General features: G+C 38.7%; 1 protein-coding gene across 14 annotated transcripts in view; it reads left to right on the forward strand.

Moving 5' to 3' along the window:
• The window catches only part of EVI5 (ecotropic viral integration site 5), a 232,808-nt gene that overhangs the window by 113,821 nt on the left and 95,652 nt on the right, over positions 1 to 23,335 (forward strand). For 9 of the 14 annotated variants that reach the window (XM_021090208.1, XM_021090210.1, XM_021090209.1 and 6 more), the window contains 4 exons: positions 6,507 to 6,567; positions 14,716 to 14,769; positions 17,093 to 17,125; positions 17,670 to 17,816. In XM_021090208.1, coding sequence (XP_020945867.1) covers positions 6,507 to 6,567; positions 14,716 to 14,769; positions 17,093 to 17,125; positions 17,670 to 17,816 — 295 coding nt within the window. The remainder of the gene's footprint in view (positions 1 to 6,506; positions 6,568 to 14,715; positions 14,770 to 17,092; positions 17,126 to 17,669; positions 17,817 to 23,335) is intronic. The other 5 variants (XM_021090214.1, XM_021090213.1, XM_021090220.1 and 2 more) reach the window with 2 other exon arrangements.

The raw sequence follows: 23,335 nt of genomic DNA on the forward strand, positions 1-23,335 counted from the left end.
GGGGCAACATTCTTTTAGCAAGTACCTGAGGAAAAAAAATTGAAGACCATTAACTTGGTTGGATAGGAAAATGGCAGAAGTTGGAGATTGAGGTTGTTTCTGAAGATGGCTCCAGAATACAATCATTATTATTATTATTATTATTATTATTTGTCTTTTTAGGACCACACCCGCAGCATATGGAGGTTCCCAGGCTAGGGGTAGAATCGGAGCTGTAGCTGCTGGCCTACACCAGAGCCACAGCAATGCAGGATCTGAGCCACGGCTGTTATCTACACCACAGCTCATGGCAACGCTGGATCCTTAACCAGTTATTTTGTAGAAAGTGCCATAGTTTGGGTTTTTCTAACATTTCCTCGTTATTAGATTCAGGTTGCTCATTTTTGGCAGGTGTACCAGTAATGCTGTGTCTTCTCAGTTCACCGTACAGTAGGTGTACCGTACTGGCTTGTCTCAAAATTGATGTCAGCTTTGATTACTTGGTTAAGGTGATGTCTCCAGGTTTCACAACTATTAATTTATTATTTTTCTTTTTTTACTAAGTAATTTGTGCCAAGGTGCTTCGCTCCCCAGATTTACATCTGTTATGATGCTCTCACTCGCTCTTTTCTTTCTTATTAATTGGCATTCTTCTATAAGGAAGCCGTTTCCCTTCTTACTAGTTTGTTTGCTTACTTCAGTGTGAATCCAGTGACTCACTTTTGTGGTGAATTATAACCCATTACTCTCAAATTGTCCCTGTAGTGTCCAGTGGGAGTGCTTTCGGGCTGGCTGCTCTGTGCTTTTGGCAAGCCCCCAGGATTCCTCGAAACTTCCCTTACTTTTAGGGCAGCAAAGTATTTCCGACTCATCTTGAACCTTACCGTCTTCTCCTTAGGAGTGAGATGTTTCTCTCAAGAGCTCTTGGTGAAGGCAGAATGAAGTAGCCTTGCAGAAACCTGATGCACCTCAGCCAGGTGATCAGGTCGGCCTCGGCCGTGCTGTCCTGCTGATAGTGTATACCCGTGGTCTTCCTCCCCTAAAAAACCCATAATGCCGCTATAATCAGCGAAGCATGAGACAAATCCCAGTCGAGGGACAGTCTACAAAATACCTAATGACCAGCACTCTTCAGACTATCAGGGAAATAAACACTCGTGAGGTCTGAGAAATTGTCCTGGCCAAGGGACCTAAGAAGACACGACAGCTCAGTGTGACGTGGTGTCCTGGATGGGATCCTCGAACAGAAAATGGACATTAGACAAAAATTTAGGCAATCCGAGTAAACTATGGCCCTCACTTGTTCATAATGTATTAATAATGGTGGCTCACCGGTTGTCTTAAAGTTGCTGCACTGATGGAAGAGGTAAGCATGGCGGAAACTGGGGGTGGGGTGTGTAGACACTCAGTACTCTTCTAATTATTTTGCAAACCCAAAACTGTTCTAAATAATACAGTTTAAAAAAAACTATCAGTGCAGATTCTGAAAAAGTAATAATGATTTAGATCATTGTTGAGGAGGTTGAATAGAACATGCTTGTTGGCTGAACTGAGAGGCAAGGATTAAATGGTAACTCTTAAGAGTTTTGTTTGAGGTTTGTGACTGAGCAATGATTTGTTTGAGGTTTGCGACTGAGTGATGATGACATTTTTCACGTAATACAAAGTATCTGCTTCACTGTAGTCATTTGCAAAATCTGTAAAGTTATTTCAACAGTGCGGCCATTGTTCAAAATGTTTTGCAACTTTTTAGGGTCTTTTATAAATTCTTTTGGATATCCTGTATTCCTTTAGACAGGCCAAAGTAAAAGAAATAGCAGTGTAGCCGTTAAAGGTGTGACCGACCTTAGGCACGTTTTCCAACCTTTCTAAGCCTCAAAATTTGCATATTAAACTCGCTGTGGGAGTTCTTACTGTGGCATAGTGAGTTAACAATCCCACTGCAGCAGCTTGGGTTGCATTGCCAAAGCTGTGTGGCTCCGATTCCCTCCTGGCCTGGGAGCTTCCAGTGTCTCACGGGTGCAGCCATTAAAAAAAAAAAGTCATTGTGGACAGAAGATTGTGAGAAGAAAGCAGAGTCGGAAGCACCAGAAATCTGTCTCCCGCCTAGGCAATAGTTGCGCTGGTAGACTCTGTCTGGTAGAACTGTTTTGGAACACTCAAGTCCACTGAAGCTCGGGGAAGGCGTGGTGAATTGCAGTTAACTTGGTCAGCTCTTAGCACATTAGCAGATACCCATCCTCCACCCGCGAGCCGCTGGCAGGCAGCGTGCTTGTGTTCCTGGAACAAATTGCATGCAACTTGTGGGAGCTAGGGTGGGCAAAAAAGCCTTGTCCTTCATGTATTGGGGATCTATGTTCTGATTGCTGATTGCTGTTTATTTTTAATTTTAATTTTTTTTTTAATTAAAATTTTTGGCCACACCTGTGGCATGAGAAGTACCCAGGCCTGGGATTGAACTCGCACCACAGCAGTGCCCTGAGCCACAGCAGTGACAAAGCCAGATTCCTAACCGCTAGGCCACCAGGGGACTCCTGGACTGCTCGCTCTGATCATGCAGGTGCAGAGAAGCCGTTGTTGCTGCACATCTCCCCGTTGATGTTGGGCCGCTGTCTTTAAGCTGAAGACACTGCCGAGAGATGTTAAAGCCTGGTGCCCCTTTCTCCCCTTCATTTTTCTCTTTTTCCCCTCTTGGGAGCCAGTCATTAAAGACTAGGACATTCAAAAACAGCTGCCTGTGTGGAGGAAAGTGGAATGTGACTGAAATGAAAAGTTCACTAAGAGATTAAAAGGCAGATTTGAGCAGACAAAAGAATTGGACACTTGTTCTCGAAGACAGGACCCTGGAGATTTCTGCACTTGAGGAACAGCGGCGACAGGAGGCCCAGGAAGGGTGACAGACCCAGGGACCCAGGGGATAGGACCCCATCAGGTGGACTAACCCACACATGGTGGGAGCCGCAGAAGGAGAAGAGGGAAGGAGAATGTAGGAAGAAGTACTGGCTGAACCCTTAAAAATTTACTGAAAGACATTAATGAAAACACTCTGAAAAGCTCAGTGTACTTCAGGTAAGATGATATCGAAAAGACCCACACCAAGGTACATTATATTCAGACTCGGAAAAGAGCACTTTTTTTTTTTTTTTTTTTTTAATTTTTATGGCCGTACTGGCAGCATATGGAAGTTCCCAGTCTAGGGGTCTGATGGGAGCTGCAGCTGAGGCCTGTGCCACAGCCGTGGCAACCCCTGATCTGAGCCACATCTGTGACTCCCCTGCAGCCTGCAGCAATGCCGGCTCCTTAACCCACTGCACGAGGCTGGGGTGGAACCTGCATCCTCACAGAGACAACCTCCAGTGCTTAACCTGCTTAACCACAGTAGGAACTCCAAAGAGCACATCTTGAAAACGGCAAAGAGAAGCCAATCATTACATATGAGGTGTCCTCAATAAGATATAACAGGCTTCTCATGAGCAGCTTTGGCGGCCAGAAGACAGTGGGCCTATAGATCCAAAGTGCTGAAAGGAAAAACTGTCAAGAATCCTACATCTGGCAAAATTGTCCTTCAAAAGTGAGGGGGAAATCAGCTGGATAAATAAAGGGTGGATGAGCTCGTATTCACTAGACCTCCCCTTCAGGAAATACTCATATTATTACTCACGCAATATGTGGCAAACAAACAAACAAAAACCACTTTTTTTTTTTTTTTTAAATTGTTCTTGTAGCATATGGATGTTCCTGGGCAGGGATCAAACCCATGCCACAGCAGCAACCTGACCACTGCAGTGACAACACCAGATCTTTAAAACACTGCATCTTAAGGGAACTCCAAAAAAGCTATTATTTCATAACAGTGGGTTGTAAACTTTTTGTTTTCTACATGATTACATGATTTAATAAGTTAATACATTTTTTAAAAAAGCAGTTATTAGTCTAAAAGCTAGTAGTATTGTAATTTTTGTTTGAAGCTCCAAATCTTGTTTTCTGCATTATTTAGGAGACTAACAGATTTAAAAGAATCATTAGTTTGTGTTCTGGGGCACAAAATGTATAAACATACTTTTTTGTGACATCAGTCACAAAAAGCGATGGGAAAGGAGCTCTAAAGGAGCAGAATGTGTATATATTATTGAAGTTAAACTGCTATAAATTCAGATTAGAGTATTACAACTTTTGAATTTAATATAATTTCCATGAAGCCACAAAGGAGTATACACAAGAGGAAATGAGAAAGAAATTTAAGCATTTTACTGCAAAAAAAATCAACTAAACATGAAAGAAGTCAGTAAGTCAGGAAATGAAGGACTTTTTAATGCGACAAGGCACATAGAAAACAAATAGCAAAATGACAGTGAGTCCTTCCTTATCAGTAATTACTTTAAGTGGATTAAACTCTCCAAAAGATATACGTTAGCAGAATGGAGAAAAACCACATGACCCAACTATATGTTGTCTACAGGTGACTCATTTTAGATCCAAAATGCAGATGGATTGAAAGTGAAAGATTGGGAAAAGATATCCCATGCAAATAGTAAACTAAAGAGAGCAGAGGTAGCTCTATTAATATCAGACAAAATAGACTTTAAAAAAGTTCCCAAGAGACAAAGACAGATAATATATATTAATGAAAGATTCAATATCACGATAAGATGTATCAGTTATAAATATTTATGCACTGATGACACACTATCAAAATATATGAAGTAAAATGGACAAAATTGAAGGGAGTAATGGACAGTTCTCAATAGATTTTTAAGAGATAGATGTACATAGTATCTTCTCTATAACAAATGAAGTTATCAACAACAGAAGTAAAGCTAGAAACTTCACAGTTTTTTTGAAAATTAAACAGTACAGTCTTTTTTTTTGGTCTTTTTGCCATTTCTTGGGCCCCTCCCTCAGCCAATGGAGTTTCCCAGGCTAGGGGTCGAATCGGAGCTGTAGCCGCCGGCCACAGCCACAGCCACAGCAACGCCGGATCCGAGCCACGTCCGCAAGCTACACCACAGCTCATGGCAACGCCGGATCCTTAACCTACTGAGCAAGTCCAGGGATCAAACCCGCATCCTCATGGTTCCTAGTTGGATTTGTTAACCACTGCGCCACAACGGGAACTCCGTGAAAATTAAACAGTACAGTCTTAAATAACCAGTGAATCTGTTATTTTACAGTAGCATCAAAAAGAATACTTAGTAATTAATCAAGGAGACGAAAGATTTATACAGTGAAAACTTCAAAACATTACTGTAAGAAATTAAAGATAGGAACAAATGGAAACACATCCTCTGTTCATGGACTAAAAGACTTAATCTTGTTAAAATGCGAATGCTACCCAAGTGATCTACAGATTCCGTGCAGTCGTTATCACATTTTTTTTTAGAAATCGAAAACCCTATTCTAAAACTCATGGAATCTTAAAGGACCCCAGATAGCCAAATTATTATTGAGAAAGAACAACAAAGCTGGAAGACCCACACTTCCTGATTTCTAACCTTATCTGCAAAGTTAGAGTAATTAGAACAGGATGGCACTGGAAAAAAAGGCAGAAATAAGTACTCACATATATGATCAAAAGATTTTTATCAAGATGGGGGAAGGACTGTCTTTCAGTGAATGTTGCTGAGAAGACGGGGTGTCCAAATGCAGAAGAATGAAATCAGACCCCTTACCTAACACCTATGTAAAATTTAAGTCAAAATGATAAAAAAAAAAAATCTAAGGGTAAAAACTAAAATTCTAAAACTCTTAGATGAAATGTAGGGCAAAAGCTTCATGACATTGAATTTGGCAGTGATAACTTGCGTATAACACCAGAAGCACAAAAAAGAAAACCTAAACTGGACTTCATAAATACTTAAACTATAGAGATGAAGAGGCTAAAAACTTGGAGTTACAGCCTGAGTCCTTGGTGTGAAATGTGTAGTGCGGGGACTGTATTCAGTAGCTGTGTAGTGATACCTTTGGTGATCATTTTGAAAAGAATGGAAACGTCCAGTCACGGCGTTGCGTGCCAGGAGATGACAGTGTTTATTGTGGGCATCTACTCCAGAAACAAACAAGCTCAGAGGAAAAGGGATCGGATGTGTTGTTATTAGAGACGGGGCTTTGGAAACGGAATTGATGAAGGCAGGTGAAAGGCACAAACTTAGTTTCTAGATAAATTAATACTGGGGTGAAATGTACAACATGGTAAAACAAAGATGGGTTAACACTGCTGTGCATTATGTATGAAAGCTGAGAGAGTAAATCCTGAATAGAATCTGTAAACTCAGTTCTCTGTTTGGTGCCTTTTATAATATTTCGCTTTCTGAAGTTCACTTTTGTGTGGTTCTTATTTTTGAAATAATTTTTTTGAGTTAAGAACCTGTATAACTATTGAGATTTTTTTTCTGATAACAAGTATCTCAAGTTATAGTTGAGAAAACATAGCAAAAAGTGCATTTTGTGTTAATATGTGGTTTTAAATTTTATAATTTCATTAACTATTTTGGAATGAAAGCATACTTTTAACTTTTCTTTTTCCTTAGGCTTGAAAAGGAATACACTACAATAAAAACTAAAGAAATGGAAGAACAAGTTGAAATTAAAGTAAGCATCTTAGGACTTTAACACTGCTGAACATAAATTGATTGAAATCAGTTATTTGGCAATAGATGTTAGGTCATGTTAATATTTTTATTCCTTGTCGTAAATTTGGCAATGATGTTTGTATTTACTTATTAATAAATTTACCATCCCACTAGATGATAGTTAAAAACAGACATTTCAAATACCAAAATAATGTGACCAAAGTGGTTTTCATTCTAGTGTGAAAGAGAGCAGCTCTTCCCTTTTTCTGGATTTGTTGGTGGGTCATCAGGAGAAAAAAATACTTCCTTGGGGAAGCTAATTATCGTTCCATTTAAACATGCTTTTATTTTATTTTATTTTTTTTAAATTTTTTTTTTGTCTTTTTGCTATTTCTTGGGCTGCTCCCGCAGCATGTGGAGGTTCCCAGGCTAGGGGTTGAATCGGAGCTGTAGCTGCCAGCCTACACCAGAGCCACAGCAACGCTGGATCCAAGCCGCGTCTGCAACCTAAACCACAGCTCACAGCAACGCCAGATCCTTCACCCACTGAGCAAGGGCAGGGACCGAACCGCAACCTCATGGTTCCTAGTTGGATTCGTTAACCACTGCGCCACGACGGGAACTCCTAAACATGTTTTTAAATCTTACAGAGAACATAGATCTGTAACATGTTGAGACTAACAGAAGTATAACAGAAGGTGGACCAAATAGGGCAAATCATTGCACTAGAACTAATTATGGTGCCTTCGAGCTGCAGAAAGCTTTGATCAATTCAGTTTTCTCATCTCTAAGCAAAGATTATTTTTGAACTACCGTCCAGAGAAACAAGTAGATTTTCAATTTGATGAACATGTGAATTCCCATGTATACCTTAAAATTCTTATTTGTACCCTTGTAGGCCAGAAACTCCCAAGTTGAGGATCTTTGGCAGTGTGTGAGTTGGGTGTTAGGAAAGTTGAATTGGCTTTTCTGCTGAAATTTCCCGGTGGGTAAGGAGTTAGTGAAGGAGCTCAGTGACAGGCTGATCCAGTTTCTTACCTTTCATCCTCCTCCCACCCTCTTCAAGAAAAGAGAGAAAGAAACAAGCAAACAAAACCCAAACAATTTTTATTGAGTGACTTCATTTTGTTTTTTATACAACTATATGTTTGGATGTGTCTGATTGTGACTTTGACCTGGCAGGACATTCAGTGACTGTCTTCTCTACAACTCACTTAATTTAGCTTTGCTATAAAATAACACTTCATTACTCACACCCCACAGGCCCTTTTTACTAGGGAATGGGTTCTGTTAAATTACCGCTCTTTCTTACCATAATCCTGCTCAAAAGCCTTCTGGGGGACAGTCTCTTCTCTCTCATCAACTCTGTCTCCCCTTTAGAGATGTTCTGCTTCCATTTCTGTCACCTCTTCACCTTCAGGTGGAAATAGAGTCTTTTACATTTTTCAGAGAGAGAGAGAGAAAGAAAATACCCTTGTGGATGTTTTTCCCCTCTTTAAAAAAATTTTTTTTTTAAAATTCTGTGACGCAGCTGCTGCTCCATCTACCATTTGCTTTTCTTTTAGGTGCCATGAGTAAGGGTGGCATTAACTCATACCGTCCACTTCAACTACTGAACGTAAAAAGTACGTCACCCTGAGGAGTGGGGAGAGAGTGTGGGGTATCGCATACCACGAATGTTCGGGACTGCAAATCAAGAATCTGAGGATGGGGAAGCCATCCTGCTCATTTCACCATGCTTTGTTGTTGGAAAAAAAAAAATCACAGTTCTATGAGCAATCCTTGGTCTTGAAGAAGTTTTTTCTAAGATTAAGTCACATGAATGTAGGAATACCAATAGGCCTTTTCAGGGAGATTTAGCAGACATTAGCCTATATTTGCATTTTTTTTTCCAAATATTGCTTTTTGGGGAAAGTTATAGATCATAGACCTGATAAAATACTTTTGAATGCTGGCTCCATGTGTCATGGGCAAAAACAGATGACAAAGTTGTTTATAGAGAAGAATCTGAAAAAAAAAAGTTAAAAATTTCGTGAAACACAAAGGAAGTATGCTGATCTCAGAGACAGTTCCTTTCATAAACTCTTGTTTCCACATAGTTCTTTTTGACTCTTACACCATTTTCATCTCTCTTTCCTCCTCCTGCCCCCTAAAGGACAAAGCCAGAACAGTTTTTGTGTAGCTGTACTTTTTTAGCTTTATGCTTGCATATGTCCAGTTTTTAAGTTGGGCCTGGCGGTGCATCTCAGTCACAGTCAGAAGACCACCTGGTTTACAGTTAATTGGCCATGTGTTATTTGAGCCTCTCTCTGCGTGGGGAAATGCCACTTCCTTATTCTCTCCCCTTCCCCTCTCCCACGGTCCCTTTTACAAGGCAATGAGGTCTGTTAAGCTAGTTCCTTCCTGGAGTTCCCAAGCTGGCTCAGCAGAAGCAAATCTGACTAGCATCCATGAGGACGCAGGTTCGATCCCTGACCTCGCTCAGTGATGGGTTAAGGATCTAGTGTTACCATGAGCTGTGATGTAGGTTGCAGATGCTGCTCAGATCCCGTGTTGTTGTGGCTGTGGTGTAGGTCAGCAGCTATAGCTCCGATTCGACCCCTGGCCTGGGACCTTCCATATGCTGCAGGCGCTGCCCTAAAAAGACAAAGAAAATAAACCAGGACCTGCCTGCTTTGGTCCTCCTCAGAAGCCTTCAGGGAGAGAGCCTTATACATACTGTTCTTTACACAAAGAGTAAATTATTTGATATTTTTGATACAGAAGTGAAAGATCAGCCTTTGATGTTGTGAAATGTGTTTTAAGGTTTGACTTTTGGGTCAGTGAACTCTGTTGTTAGAGTTATATCTGTCAGCTCCCTGATCAAGATGTGACTTCTAAGTATTTTCCATCCCTTCTCGGAAAGTGTTGTACGAAGACTTTGAGATAGTGATTTCATACAGGGAATCTTAAGTTTTACTGTGTGAAACTTTTTGCTACTAGAAACATCTTTATAGTATCTTATTCCAATCTCTTGAAGTTCTACCTGAGGGGGAGGAGGTAAGAAATACCAAAATTCTAGCTTATATTAGGGTAAAACGCAGATCTTTGAAAAAGAAGAACTTTTACCCCCTCTTCTATTTAGGAGGGACACATGAATCAACAACCTAATATTTGCACTTAAATTTGTGTTTGGGGCATAGAGATTTAAGCCCTGCAAATCAGGAGGAGTTAGAAACTCTGATGACTGCTTTCGGGTCAGATTAGAGATATTTTGTCTTATTTAAAAAATTATAAAATATCCCAGATATGCTAAAAACTTAATAGTGATATAAAAACACCTGTGTTTTCATTGCCTAGCATTAAAAAAGAAAACATGTATTGTCCAAGTCATCCAGGAATTATATTGAACAATCAGTATGAAGTACTAGTACTGACACGTTAATTCAACCCTTAATATATGAAGGGTAATATACATGCATTATCTCCTTTTATTCCAATAACCGTATGAAAGGGTTTTTCATCTTTCTCTGAAGAAACAGATTCAGAAAGCTCAAATAGTATGCTCGTGGTCACACTGGTAGAAAATGGTAGAAGTCAAGAATTTGAACTTTGCCTTGTATTCATCTAAGACCCATGTGCTTCTCAGCGTAATATACTGCGCTGCTCTCTCAGAAGGACTTTATGGAATCGTGACCTAAGAAGGACCTGGATGCCCATTTTTCTGTGGCATTACAAACTTTTCATTAAAAAATGAATGGTGGAATTCGGAATTCCCGTTGTGGCTCAGTGGGTATCCTTGAGGATGCAGGTTCAATCCCTGGCCTCGCTCAGTGGGTTAAGGATCCGGCGTTGCATGAGCTGTGGTGTAGGTCACAGCACGGCTCGGATCTGGCGTCACTGTGGCTGTGGTGTAGACCAGCAGCTATAGCTCCAATTCAACCCCTAGCCTGGGAGCTTGCATATGCTTCAGGGGCGGACCTAAAAAGACCAAAGAAAAAAGGAATGGCTGCTTAATAAAAGTCAGTGTGGCAGAATTTATTCAAGAATTCATTCATTTAACAGATACTTACAGTATCTACCCCATGCCATAAAAGTCTCTCTCTTTTCAAGTGTAGGTGCCTATTGTTCTTTCTCTTTGTGGTTTTTTACTTTAAAGTTTAGAAAACACTTTTAATTAGCTCTAGAAAATGCGATTAAAAATAAGTGTACTTAAAAATTAATGAGGAATTAGTCAGGTGATAGAATTTAGTCATTAACTTTCCTATATAGCAGCAATAAACATTTCAAAAATATCTTAGAAAAAAGAAATTCCTTTTGAAATTTTTTTGAAAGGGTGCTTAGGAATAACCTAGATGAAAAAATAGGGTGAAACCTAACAAACACTGAAAAACTTTGCAAAAGGTGTTTTAAAAAGATGAATAACAGGGAGAGACAAAAATAACATGTTATGTAAAGTTAGGAATTTCTCCATAAATTCCAATCTAATTAATTCCTTGTGATATTCCAGAGCAATAAAAAACCCTAAAGAATAATTGTAAAAAAAATTAGCAAAAGTAGAAAAATAATATTCACGCCCTAACTGTAAAATTATGAGCAATGCTTATCATTAACCGTTTGTTTGGTATGTATTAGGCAGTATGCTGTCTCATGTAATTCTTCCAGCGTCACTGTAGGTTTTATTACTCCAATTTTCTAGGTAAGGAAATGGAGATTCTAATGACATCCGCAGGTGTAATTGCAGCGTGAGGATTTAAACCTAAACCTGGCTCACTTCAAATCCTGGTTTCTTTACTAGTGTAGTCTACTAGTAGTCAAGCTTTGGGGAGGATAAAACAAAACAAAACAAAACAAACAATGTAAGAGTGGAGGAAATTAGCTCTACCAGATGTTAAGAGTGATTACAAAGCTCTACTTGGCAAAATGCTGTGTAGGTGGTCCTGAAGCAGTCTTTAAGAACTGACACGTCTGGTTATCAACTCATCATGAAGTCGATATCACACAAATGAGGAATTGATGATTTATTGAAAAAGTGGTATGAAGACATTTGTGTAGGTGTTTGGGGAAAAATGAATTTAGGTTTTTATTAATAGCAAAATTTCAGGAGATTCAATGAGAATGGAAAGGGAAATCCAGGTAAGTGTTTTTAGATTTAAATTTTATTATTTTAGCGTTATTTCTATGGTAAGTAACTTTATTCACTCAATTATCTGGTTGAACTTAACTTCCTCAGTCTTTTTTTTTTTTTTTTCAGTTTTTAGGTTTTTTTTGGCCATGCCCACAATATGTAGATGTTTCCCAGTCAGGGATTGAACCCATGCCACCGCGGCTGCCCAGGCCACTACAGTGACAATGCCAGATCCTTAACCAGCTGTACCACAAGAGAACTCCCTTCCCCAGTCTTTAAGATAGATGAAATGCTGCTGTTTTTTTTTTTCCTTTGGCTTTCCATACTTTAATACCATTTAATAATTGCTTATTTGCATAGACTACTATGCTGTACATAATATGAGTAACCAAAAAATGAGAAACATGTCCTTCTCACACTATTTTGTAGTCTGAAATCACATATAAAGTGATAACTATTTCAAATCATCTAAATAGGAGTTCCTGTTGTGGCGCAGTGGTTAACGAATTCGACTAGGAACCATGAAGTTGTGGGTTTGATCCCTGGCCTCGCTCAGTGGGTTAAGGATCCGATTAGACCCCTAGCCTGGGAACCTCCATATGCCGCAGGTACGGCCCTAGAAAAAGGCAAAAACCCTAAATCATCTAAATATATTCTCGTGACTAGAGCAAGAAAATTTAATTTATAAAGTATCTGTGTAATAACGCTAAGATTTATTTGTTTTAATTTGTGGTCCACTTAATAAGACAACAATAATTCATAGTCTTTTATATTTCTTTTTTTTTTTTTTTTTTTGTCTTTTTTGTTGTTGTTGTTGTTGCTGCTGCTGTTGTTGCTATTTCTTGGGCCGCTCCCGCGGCATATGGAGGTTCCCAGGCTAGGGGTCTAATCGGAGCTGTAGCCTATATTTCTTTTTTTCAGAGACTTATATGTTATATAAACTATATTTTAGCCTTTACTGGCAAAATAATAGATTGAATTGATAGGATAATTTTTTTGGGGGGGGGTCTTTTTAGGGCTGCACCTGTGGCATATGGGTATTCCCAGGCTAGGTTGAATTGGAGCTGTGGCTGCTGGCCTACACCACAGCCACAGCAGTGTGGGATCTGAGATGCATCTGTGACCAACACCACAGCTCACTGCAACACCAGATCCTTGACCCACTCAGCAAGGTCAGGGATCCAACCCTCACCCTCATGGATACGAGTCAGATTCACTTCCACTGAGCCAGGACAGGAACTCCTAGGAGAATTTTTCTGAGGAAGACTTTTTTAGTAGGAATTTAGAGGAAGAAAGTAGGGTGGAAGAAGGCTGGATTGTGCTCTGGAGCAAATTGGTCCAAAAAGGTAAGAGAGAGTTTGAAATTATAATGATGGCAAAATGAAGGGGTCATTTATGTTGGTGGAATATACAAAAAGGAGATGATATTTTAAAGTAGAGTGTTATAGACTTAATAGCACATAATGGAAAGGAATATAAAAAAGGAATGTAGGGAGTTCCCGTCGTGGCGCAGTGGTTGACGAATCCGACTAGGAACCATGAGGTTGGGGGTTCGGTCCCTGCCCTTGCTCAGTGGGTTAACGATCTGGCGTTGCCGTGAGCTGTGGTGTAGGTTGCAGACGCGGCTCGGATCCCGCGTTGCTGTGGCTCTGGCGTGGGCCGGTGGCTACAGCTCCGATTCGACTCCTAGCCTGGGAACCTCTATATGCCGCGGGAGCGGCCCAAGAAATAGCAACAACAACAACAAAAAAAGACAAAAAAAAAAAAAAAAAAAAAAAAAAAGGAATGTATATATGTGTATAACTAAGCCACTTCACTGTACAACAGAAATTAGCACAGCATTGCAAATTGACTATACTTTAATTAAAAAAAAACTTAATAGTGGTAATTTGATGGGCTTTGGAAGTTGGACAGTAAACAGTTAGGTAAAGGAGTTCCCACTGTGGCTTAGTGGGTTACAAACCTGACTAGTATTCATGAGGATGTGGGTTGGATCCCTGCCCTCGCTCAGTGTGTTAAGGATCCGGTGATTTCGTGAGCTGCAGCATAGGTCACAGATGAGGCTTGGATTCTTTGTTGCTGTGGCTGTGCTGTAGGCCTTCAGCTGCAGCTGTGATCTGACCCCAGCCCAGGAACTTCCATATGCTGTGGGTTTGGCCTTTAAAAAGACAAAAAAAATTAGGTAAAGGGTTTTTTTTTTTAAAAAAAATCTTATTTTATGGAGTTCCCATCGTGGCCCAGTGGAAACAAACCCGATTAGTATCCATGAGGACACAGGTTCGATCCCTGGCCTTGCCCAGTGGGTTAAAGGGCCCAGTGTTGCCATGAGCTGTGGTATAGGTCCCAGATGCAGCTCAGAACTGGTGTTGCTATGGCTGTGGCGTGGTCCAGCGGCTACAGCTCCCATTTGACACCTAGTCTGGGAACCTCCATATGCCGCAGGTGTGACCAAAAAAAAAAATTTTTTTTTAAACTTATTTTTAACTATAAGAAAATTCTAGTAATTTTCTTAAGGTTAAAACAACTCATGATAAATAATGCATTTGGTGAAAACAACTCATTCTCTGTATTTTCTGAATGAAGTTTTGCACCTTGGCATATACAACACATTATAAATGGAGGCTGATCTAGTTCTAAACTGACCATTTGATGTTAACCCTATGAACATGCATTTTGCACCTGTCTGGTTTATTTGATATTTGAATATTATTTGTATTTGTCTTTGAAGGAGATAATCTTCTATAATGGGGCTGTTAAGACATGTAAGAAAATACTGGCTATGAGTCATTACGTGAGGTACAGAAAAGAAGGGTTATTTCTGTATGTCTTCTAGCTTGTATTTAAAATTCAGTCACAGCCGGAATGATAAACGTGCTCGTTTCCTTTGCCGCGCTGTTCTCGCTCTCAGCCTTTAAGAGTTTTGCAGATTATAATGTAGCCATTCTTTAGACTCTTTTCCCATTTATAAAAGGTGGTACCTTTTATGAACTATGATTTAGGTGTCATTTTTCCTTTTCAGGAATGTTTGCATACCTCGTTTGTTTTTTTCTTTTTCTGCAGAGGTTACGCACAGAAAATAGACTTCTAAAACAGCGCATTGAAACATTAGAAAAAGTAAGTAAATTGCTATTTAGGCAAGCTTCTGTTGAATGCACAATATATTTTTCTATTTTAAATAAAGGCTTAAGAAATCTAGCACATGTCTCTGAAGTTATAGTGTTAACGGTGTAGCTTGCGTAGCTTGTACTCCTTAACGAAATTGTCAATAAAAATTGATCATTACAAGCCCTTGAACTTTAAGATTAAAGTTCCAAACTAAGATTATTATTTGAGTAACATGTGGATATTGTTTGTTTTCATAATCTCTAAAAAATATATTCTTTAGGGGTAACCTAAGAATCCATTCTGTATAGTATTTTAAAGCTGACTTTCAAATACTTCCCTGACTGTCTAGCCATATTTTAAATATGACGATGCTTTCTTTATGGCCTCGGATTGCTTCGGTTTAGGCAAAATGACTGACTGATTCTTATATAAAAATTCTCCGTAATGTTGATTTTTTTCAGTTCAAGAATTATGCCTAAACTTTTGGTTCTTAGAATTATCTTAATACTACTTGTTACCTCTTCCTCTCTGTTTCATATGAAATAACTGGGCAAAGTGGAAATTTTGCGTTAGTTTTTCTTACTGTGCTTTTGATGTAATGTCCTTTGTAGTCTTGTTTCTGATGCTGTAAGAGTCTTTTGAGGGGCTGCTACTGTGGTGCAGTGTGTTAAGGATCTGACTGCAGTGGCTCAGGTTACTGTGGAGGCATGGGTTTGTTCCCTAGCTTAGGGCAGTGGGTTAGGGGATCTGGCATTGCCGCAGCTGCAGTGAAGTCACTGCGGCTTGGATTAGATCCTGGGCCCAGGAACTTCCGTAAGCTGCAAGTGTGGCCAAAAAAGAAAAAAGAAAGAAAAATGTATTGTGTATTAAAAGTATAGCCCAAGAGTTTCGGTTATTAAAAGAAAAACATCCTAATTCACAAATTCTTTTTTTTTTTCTTGTTTTATTATTTAATTTTTTTCTGCTGTACAGCCTGGGGATCAAGTTCCTCTTACATATATACATTTTTCCCCCAACCCTTTGTTCTATGGCAGTATAAGTATCAAGACACAGTTCTCAATGCTACTCAGCAGCATCCATTCCAAGTAAATCCATTCCAAGTTGTGTCCAATAACCCCAAGCTCCCGATCCCTCCCACTCCCTCCCTCTCCCCCCGGGCAGCCACAAGTCTTTTCTCCAAGTCCTTGATTTTCTTTTCTGCTAATTCACAAATTCTTTTGATTTTTTTTTTCTTTTTACCACAGATGAGAATTAGTAGTTTAAAAAAAATACTCCTTGTGATATTGCCAAATATCTTAAAATCTTTCCTGAAAATCTATAGGTCAGTATTTCAGAAAGAAATGAATGAAGATACAGATTATTTGCACATTTGTCTTTTGTTTGAAAGTATTGATGGTTTCACATCAAATCGCAAGGCACAAGGATAGGATCGTTATTACACACGTCTGATTTGTTGTGTAATAATTGCAGGTACATTATATTAAGGATGCATTTTCTTTACCTCATTAGAGTTGCTTTGAGGATAATTCTACTTTTTTGGTGATTGCAAAAAGGTTGAGCTTAATTGTTTTTAAGTTTTAATTTTATATATTTTTTCTACTAAATACTTAATTTATAGTAAAATATACATCTTTTTAAGTGGTCTTTTATCTTTGGAGTAAGACATTTTCAGAGAAGAAGCATTTTTATGTCATCGAACCTGCAGAATGATACAGGCACTGTTGGAAAGTGTTAAGTTTGAATTTTGCTTCTAGAAAATTAAGTACCTTTTTATTGGCATAGATAGCCTAGGTATGTCCTTTACCAGTTAGAATTCTGTAAATAAGTAGGTATCAATTTAAAGTGTATAACTAAAATATTTACTTAGTTATTGCTGGAGCTTAACGGTTGAGCTCATTAATTTCATTTGTCATATTTTCTTTGCTTCTTTGGAAGTTGCTGTTGCACAAATTGCTGTCACACTTTATAAGTGGAATTGTGTACTCAAATTCCTTCTCCTTTCATGTGCGTGGTTTGGCAATATGGGCTGACTCTAAAAATACTTAAAGTATGCTTTAAAAAGAAGATATTGTCCCAAATGATGAAAAACCTCATGGGATTTGTGTTTGGTATTGTAGAAGCTGATGATTTTCTGCAGTGTATCCTTATTTTGATATACTTTTCAGAATAAAAATATATACAATAAAAAGGTTTTAAAATCTAAATGTCCATTTTAATTACAATGAAAAGTAGGTGGAATTTGGGTATGTGTTGTTTCTTCTTATTCCTAATTTTTATCACCTTTATTTTATTTCCTTCTCTTATATTTCTATCTGAATTTTTCCTTTTATAGGAAAGTGCTTCCTTGGCAGATAGATTGATACAGGTATAGTTTTTTTTTTTTTTTTTAAAGCATCTTCTCTAACATCTAAGGAAAGTCCTAAACCTAGAAATTCATATTTTAATGCATGCAGTCTTACATGCATTTTCCTAGAAATAATGTTTTGGGGTGGTATGTGTGGGTATAAACTTAATTTTTGATAACAGTGTGTTATCATTTATTAAAATAAGCATCTTTTGCACGTTTTAAAGCTAACCTTATTTTAAAGTATTTATCCCAAAATGCCAATCATTGGATTCTGGAGAATTAACTACTATTCATTGAAAATATTAGTCCTGCATGTACAACTCAATAATATTGCATGAACTGAATTTTTGTTGACTGACAGAAGAATTGTTCTTAAGATTGTCAGATGAATTTTTCATTTAGTTTCCCAGTATTTGCTGGAGCAGTAATTAGCTGCTGGCTAATAATTACTTAGGCTGTTCTGTTCTGAGGTGACTATTTTTATTTTTTTAACATTTCAAAGTAAGTAACTAAACCTCACAGAGACAGTCTTTCTTTACACACACAAAAATTATGTCCTAAGGGACAAGTGACAAGAGCCCAGGAGGCTGAGGAAAACTACCTCATAAAACGGGAGTTGGCCACCATCAAACAGCAGAGTGATGAGGCCAGTGCTAAACTGGAGCAAGCTGAAAATACCATCAGGAAGCTCCAGCACCAACAGCAATGGGTAAGGAGTCCGGGAGTGCTTTTTCTCACCTTTCTCATCCCCTTCCTTTCAACTTTTTTTTTTTTTTTTTTAAGCACAGCTTCTGTGCTCTTCTTTTAAATAATTTTGTTTTCTACTTTAAATTCTTAAATTAATCAGTTTTATGTTCTGTAACACTTAGGGGTCGTACTGTGGCCTAAAGACTCCTCGTTCTAACATTTTTGCTGTCTACACGGTTTTGTTAGAAATAGGTAACATTTTCTTTCCTTACATTATGTTTTAAGTCACAGAAAATAAGTGATGCATGTCATATGTACTTTTCAGGTTTTAGAAATCTGTTTCATGAAAGAGTAATTTTAAAATCGTCTGCTAGCCTTCATATTGTGCAAATGAGGTACTTATCAACATATAAAAGATATGTAACTATTTAATTTAAAGCATTGATCATACAGTGGTTTATGAGCTCGTATAGTCTTCCTATTATCAAGACATTAAAATATGGGTCCAGTTACATGCTTAGCTTTTTTCAAGGTGAGAGAAGTCGTCAAAAAGATGAGCAGTTGTTAAATGAGCTTTTGAAATACTATGTTAACTAACTTAGAGTACTGAATACTGATGGTACAGCTATCCTCCGGCCTCTTTGGCAGCTTAGATATTATTTGCCATTGGTAAATTCAAACTAGTGTGATCTTGGAGTTCCCATCGTGACTCAGTGGTTAACGAACCAGACTAGCATCCATGAGGACGAGGGTTCTATCCCTGGCCTTGCTCCCTGGTGTTGCCGTGAGCTGTTGTGTAGGTTGCAGACAGATCCCGAGGGGCTGTGGCTGTGGCTGTGGCTGTGGCTGGCAGCTGTAGCTCCTATTCGATCCCTAGCCTGGCCCTCCATATGCTGTGCGTGCGGCCCTAAAGCGACAAAAAGACAAAACAAACAAAAAACTAGTGTGCTCTCAATCAAGAATATGATGGTTAAGAAGAAAAGCCAGCTGTTTATCTTTGAAAAGATGTCATTTCAGTTTTTCAGTTTTCTGCTTTGAGGTAGGAGTTGGATTGTAACAGGAGTAGGCAGACACCGATGTGCTAAACAGCTGTAAAAGTCTGCAAACAGATGACCTCAGAGTTACGTGTTACTTTCATTCAGAAAAATAAGAAACCATATCCTTCGGGTATGAAAATCAGAAAACTAAAAGCAAAAAGGAAAGTGGCAATTGAAAAAAAATTTAAATGTTTTCGTATGTGCTAATTGAATATGGTTACCAAAAAAATGAATAGAAGAGTGATAAAAGGACACATTCATCCTTTGTTTTCTGTAGGGGATCAGTTCCAGAACTGCTGAGGATACCAAAATTCGTGGATGCTCTCTAGTCCCTTATGTAAAATGGCATAATATTTGCATTTAATCTGTCTACATCCTCCTGTATACTTTGTTGTCTCTAGATTACTTCTGATACCTAGTCCAGTGCAAATAATATGTAAAGAGTTACCCGTGCAGGGCAAATTCCAATTTTGCTTTTTAGAACTTTCTGCAATTTTTTTTTCCCTGAACGTTTTCCATCCTTGGTTGGTTGACTCTGTAGGTGCAGAACCTGTGGCTGTGGAGGGCTGACTGCGCTAAAAAGATGGGAACTCAGGTGTTTTGTTTTGCCTTTGAAATGTCACTAGTATCAAAGCATAAAAGTATAAAAAATAGAACTGAGGGGTCGCTCAACTGAGTTATCAGTATAATGTGATTTTGTTATTGGGAAAGATAAGTATTACGTTTGCATTTAGCATAAACTACACTCTACATTAGAATCATAAATTATTAATATGCCGTGGGAGTGGCCCTAGAAAAGACAAAAGACCAAAAAAAAAATACAGAATGTTGATTTATAACAACAAATCTTGGTGGGCAAGTGAAAACAGACAGAATGAACTGAAGCTTTTGAAAATAGTTAAGTGTAACAAAAAAAGAATCTTTGGTCTCTGTTTCAACACAAGCTGGACCCATAGTGCGGAGCTAAGATACAAGTAGAAAGTAAATCTACTTCCATTTTGTTTCCATTTTTTTTCCCACTAAACAGCCATTCTCCTAGACTGAAATACTGTTCAGCAGGCGTATGAGGCAGTAATGCACAAAAATAGGTGAAAGTATCAGAGCCTTGGTTAAATTTCCAGTTTCAAAGTAAAGTGGATATCACTAGCTATTAAAATAACTTGCAAGATGTTCCTAGGAATATTACTGCTTTAAAAGAATTTTAGAAAATAAGAGATTCGAAAGCTTTGAGGTTGGCAACTGCAGTTAAGCAACAGTGGCTCTATCTCTGATGATGCTTCATTAAAAATCCCTGGAACATCTGGTTTGTGAACAATTAGAAAAATTGCTTTACTCACTAAAAGGTACCTTACTATATAGATTGTAACAAAGTAACTTTGTTTCTATAATAAAGACTGTGCTCAGTGCAGTTTTACAAGTTACTTGGTATTGTCTCACGATACCTTTCTCGTCAGAGTAGAGAAAGAGTAAACCTGAGTGGCTTTGTGGGTGATTGACTGTATCAAAAGAACTGCTCATGTTGAAGTGATGTCTCTCAGAGGTCTTCCTCTCCTAAACCTGTGCTTTAAATATTTATTATTTAAATCTTCATATACAGGTATGTTTGAGAATCTTATACGTGAAATATTTTAGGAATGTAGCTAATATGTTGGTGATGAGTCAAGGTTTCGAAATATTTAAACAGTCTATTCAGAATAAGAAACTAAATAAAATATTATTTCATAGGAAAAAACTAGACTTGCCTTGAAGCTTAAAAGTTAGATATGGTTTAGTGATGCTTTATGTAACAAAACTGAGAAACTACAGGGAATCAGGAATTACCAATAATATAATAAGACTCCTTCCCATTCTCAATCCCAAAAGCTACAGTCTTCAAGAAAACTAATAATCCAATTCAGATTGTTTGGGTTTTTTTTTCCCCTTTGGTCTTTTTACGGCCACACCAATGGCATATGGAAGTTTCCAGGCTAGGGGTCAAATCGGAGCTACAACTGCCAGCCTACACCACAGCCACAGCAACGCAGGATCTGAGCCGCATCTGCAACCCACACCACCCAGGAACACCAGATCCTTAACCCACTGAGGGAGGCCAGGGATCAAACCTGCATCCTCATGGATGTTAGTCCCATTAGTTAACTGCTGAGCCAGGACAGGAACTCTAATCCAATCCAATCCAATTCTGAGTAGATTGTAGAAGATGTATAGTGTTGTGTCTAGTTGATATAAGCTCATATGAGATGTATATAGACTATATTATGGCCAGTATAGGAAGGATTGTGGGGTCCTTGTATATTTTTAGATCCACTAAAAAAGATTTTATAAGAACATCATAGGATTATGATTTTGAAGAACTTGAGAGGTGATCATAAGGAGAAGTGGTTAGTCTCCTATGGTGTTGCTCCAGAGCGCAGCTTATGTTCAGGACCCAAAGGGACAGGAATCTTACTAGTTGGAATTTCGGTAAATGGAGCAGTTTCTTTGCAAAGTAGTGAGTATACTTCTGCTAGAAAGTGAACATCTGTTGCTAAATGTTTCGATTATGACCTTCTGCTGTACCTTCATGAATTCTTCAAAACTCTCTAAGGGTTTCAAATCTGTATTCCAGCAGGAGGTACTGAATTACCCATATAACCAACTCCCACCACCGTCCTCCACCACCACGGGGTCATCTTACAGGACATAAAGAGCCTTGGATTGTGTATATAGAACTGAATTCTAATCCTGCCTTGCTAGCTTTGTGACCTTGGATACTCAAGGATTAGGTTTCTTTTTGGCCTAAAGTGATTACATAATTCTAGACCTCTCAAGCCTCTCTATTTGACTTTTTAAATGAACTTTATTGAGGTATAATTGACATGCAGTAAAATTCATGAAATGAAAATGTATGGTTTGGGAAGTTCCCCTTGTGGTGCAGCAGAAATGAATCCCACTAGTGTCCATGAAGATGCGGGTTCGATCCCTGGCCTCACTCAGTGGGTTGGGGATCCAGTTACCATGAGCTGTGGTATATGTCACAGACGTGGCTCAGATCCTGAGTTGCTATGGCTGTGGTGTAGGCCAGCAGCTGTAGGTCCAGTTTGACCTCTACCCTGGAAACTTCAATGTGCCACGTATGTGGCCCTAAAAAGCAAAAAAAAAAAAAAAAAAAAAAAAAAAAAAGGCGTGGTTTGCTGTGTTTGGACATTAGTTGTATAATAACCATTACCATCATGTCGGAATATAGAGTATTAACAGCACCCCACAGTCACCCTCCTGTCCCTTTGCAGTTCACCTCTCCACTTGGCGACTTTCTGCTGTCTGTCACCATAACATTACCTTTTCTAGAATTTTGTTTAAATGGAATTGTAAGGTAGGAGACATTTGTATCTGGCTTCTTTCATTTAACATATTCACTCACTTTTTTTTCTTCTCGGCAGTGTTTTTCTTTCTTGTGGCGAAATAGGCATAGACAACATAAAACGTACCATTTAAGTGTACGGTTCAGTGGCACTGAGCACATTTATCATGCGCAACAGTAATCACTTTATTTCTCGAACTCTGTCATCACCTCAAACGGAAGCTATTCTTCCCCCTGCCTCTGGGATCCTCTGTTCTCCTTTGTGTGTCTCTGGTTTTCCTCTTCTAGGTAACTCTCGTAAGTAGAATCTACAATATTTGTCCCCTTGTGTCTGGCTTATTTCACTCAGCATAGTGCTTTCAAGCCTCGTCTTTCTTGTAGCAGTGCATTAATGTCAGAATTTCCTTAGGTTTCACTGTCGCTGAAGAATATTTCATTGCGTGTGCATTTTGTTTATCCACTCATCTGTTTATGGTTATTTTGGTTGTTTCTGCCTTTTGGTGCTCATGAATAATGCTGCTGTGATTGTTGACATCCAAATATCTGTTGGAGTCCCTGCTTTTAATTCCTTTGAGTATCTACCTAGAAGTGGAGTTGCTGGATCAAATGGCCATTCCATGTTTAACTTTTTGGGGAATCACCGAACTATTTTCCTTAACTACCGAATCATTTTACATTCCCACTAGCAACACACAGGGATTCCAGTCAATTTCTATGCCTCATCAACAGCTTATTTCCTTTTTGTTTATTTGTTTTTGTTTACTATTTTTTAGTAAAAGCCATCCTAGTAGTAGGTTTGAAGTGGTATTTCATTGTGGTACCCAGGAATAAATTTAACAAGAAAAAGACTTGTGTCTTGAAAACGATGAATCATTGTTTATCCATTTATCTGCTGATGAAAGAATTAGGAGTTCCCATTGTGGCACAGTGGAAACAAATCCAGCCAGTATCCATGAGGATGTGGGTTCGATCCCTAGCCTTGCTTGGTGGTTGAAGGATCCGGTGTTGCCATGAGCTTTGCTGTAGGTCACAGACATGGCTTGGATCCCGCGTTGCTGTGGCTCTGGCGTAGGCTGGTGGCTACAGCTCCGATGGGACCCCCAGCCTGGGAACCTCCATATGCCGCATGAGCGGCCCAAGAAATGGCAAAAAAGACTACATAAATAA

This window comes from Sus scrofa, chromosome 4, assembly GCF_000003025.6.
Source record: "Sus scrofa isolate TJ Tabasco breed Duroc chromosome 4, Sscrofa11.1, whole genome shotgun sequence".
Taxonomy (NCBI): Eukaryota; Metazoa; Chordata; class Mammalia; order Artiodactyla; family Suidae; genus Sus; species Sus scrofa.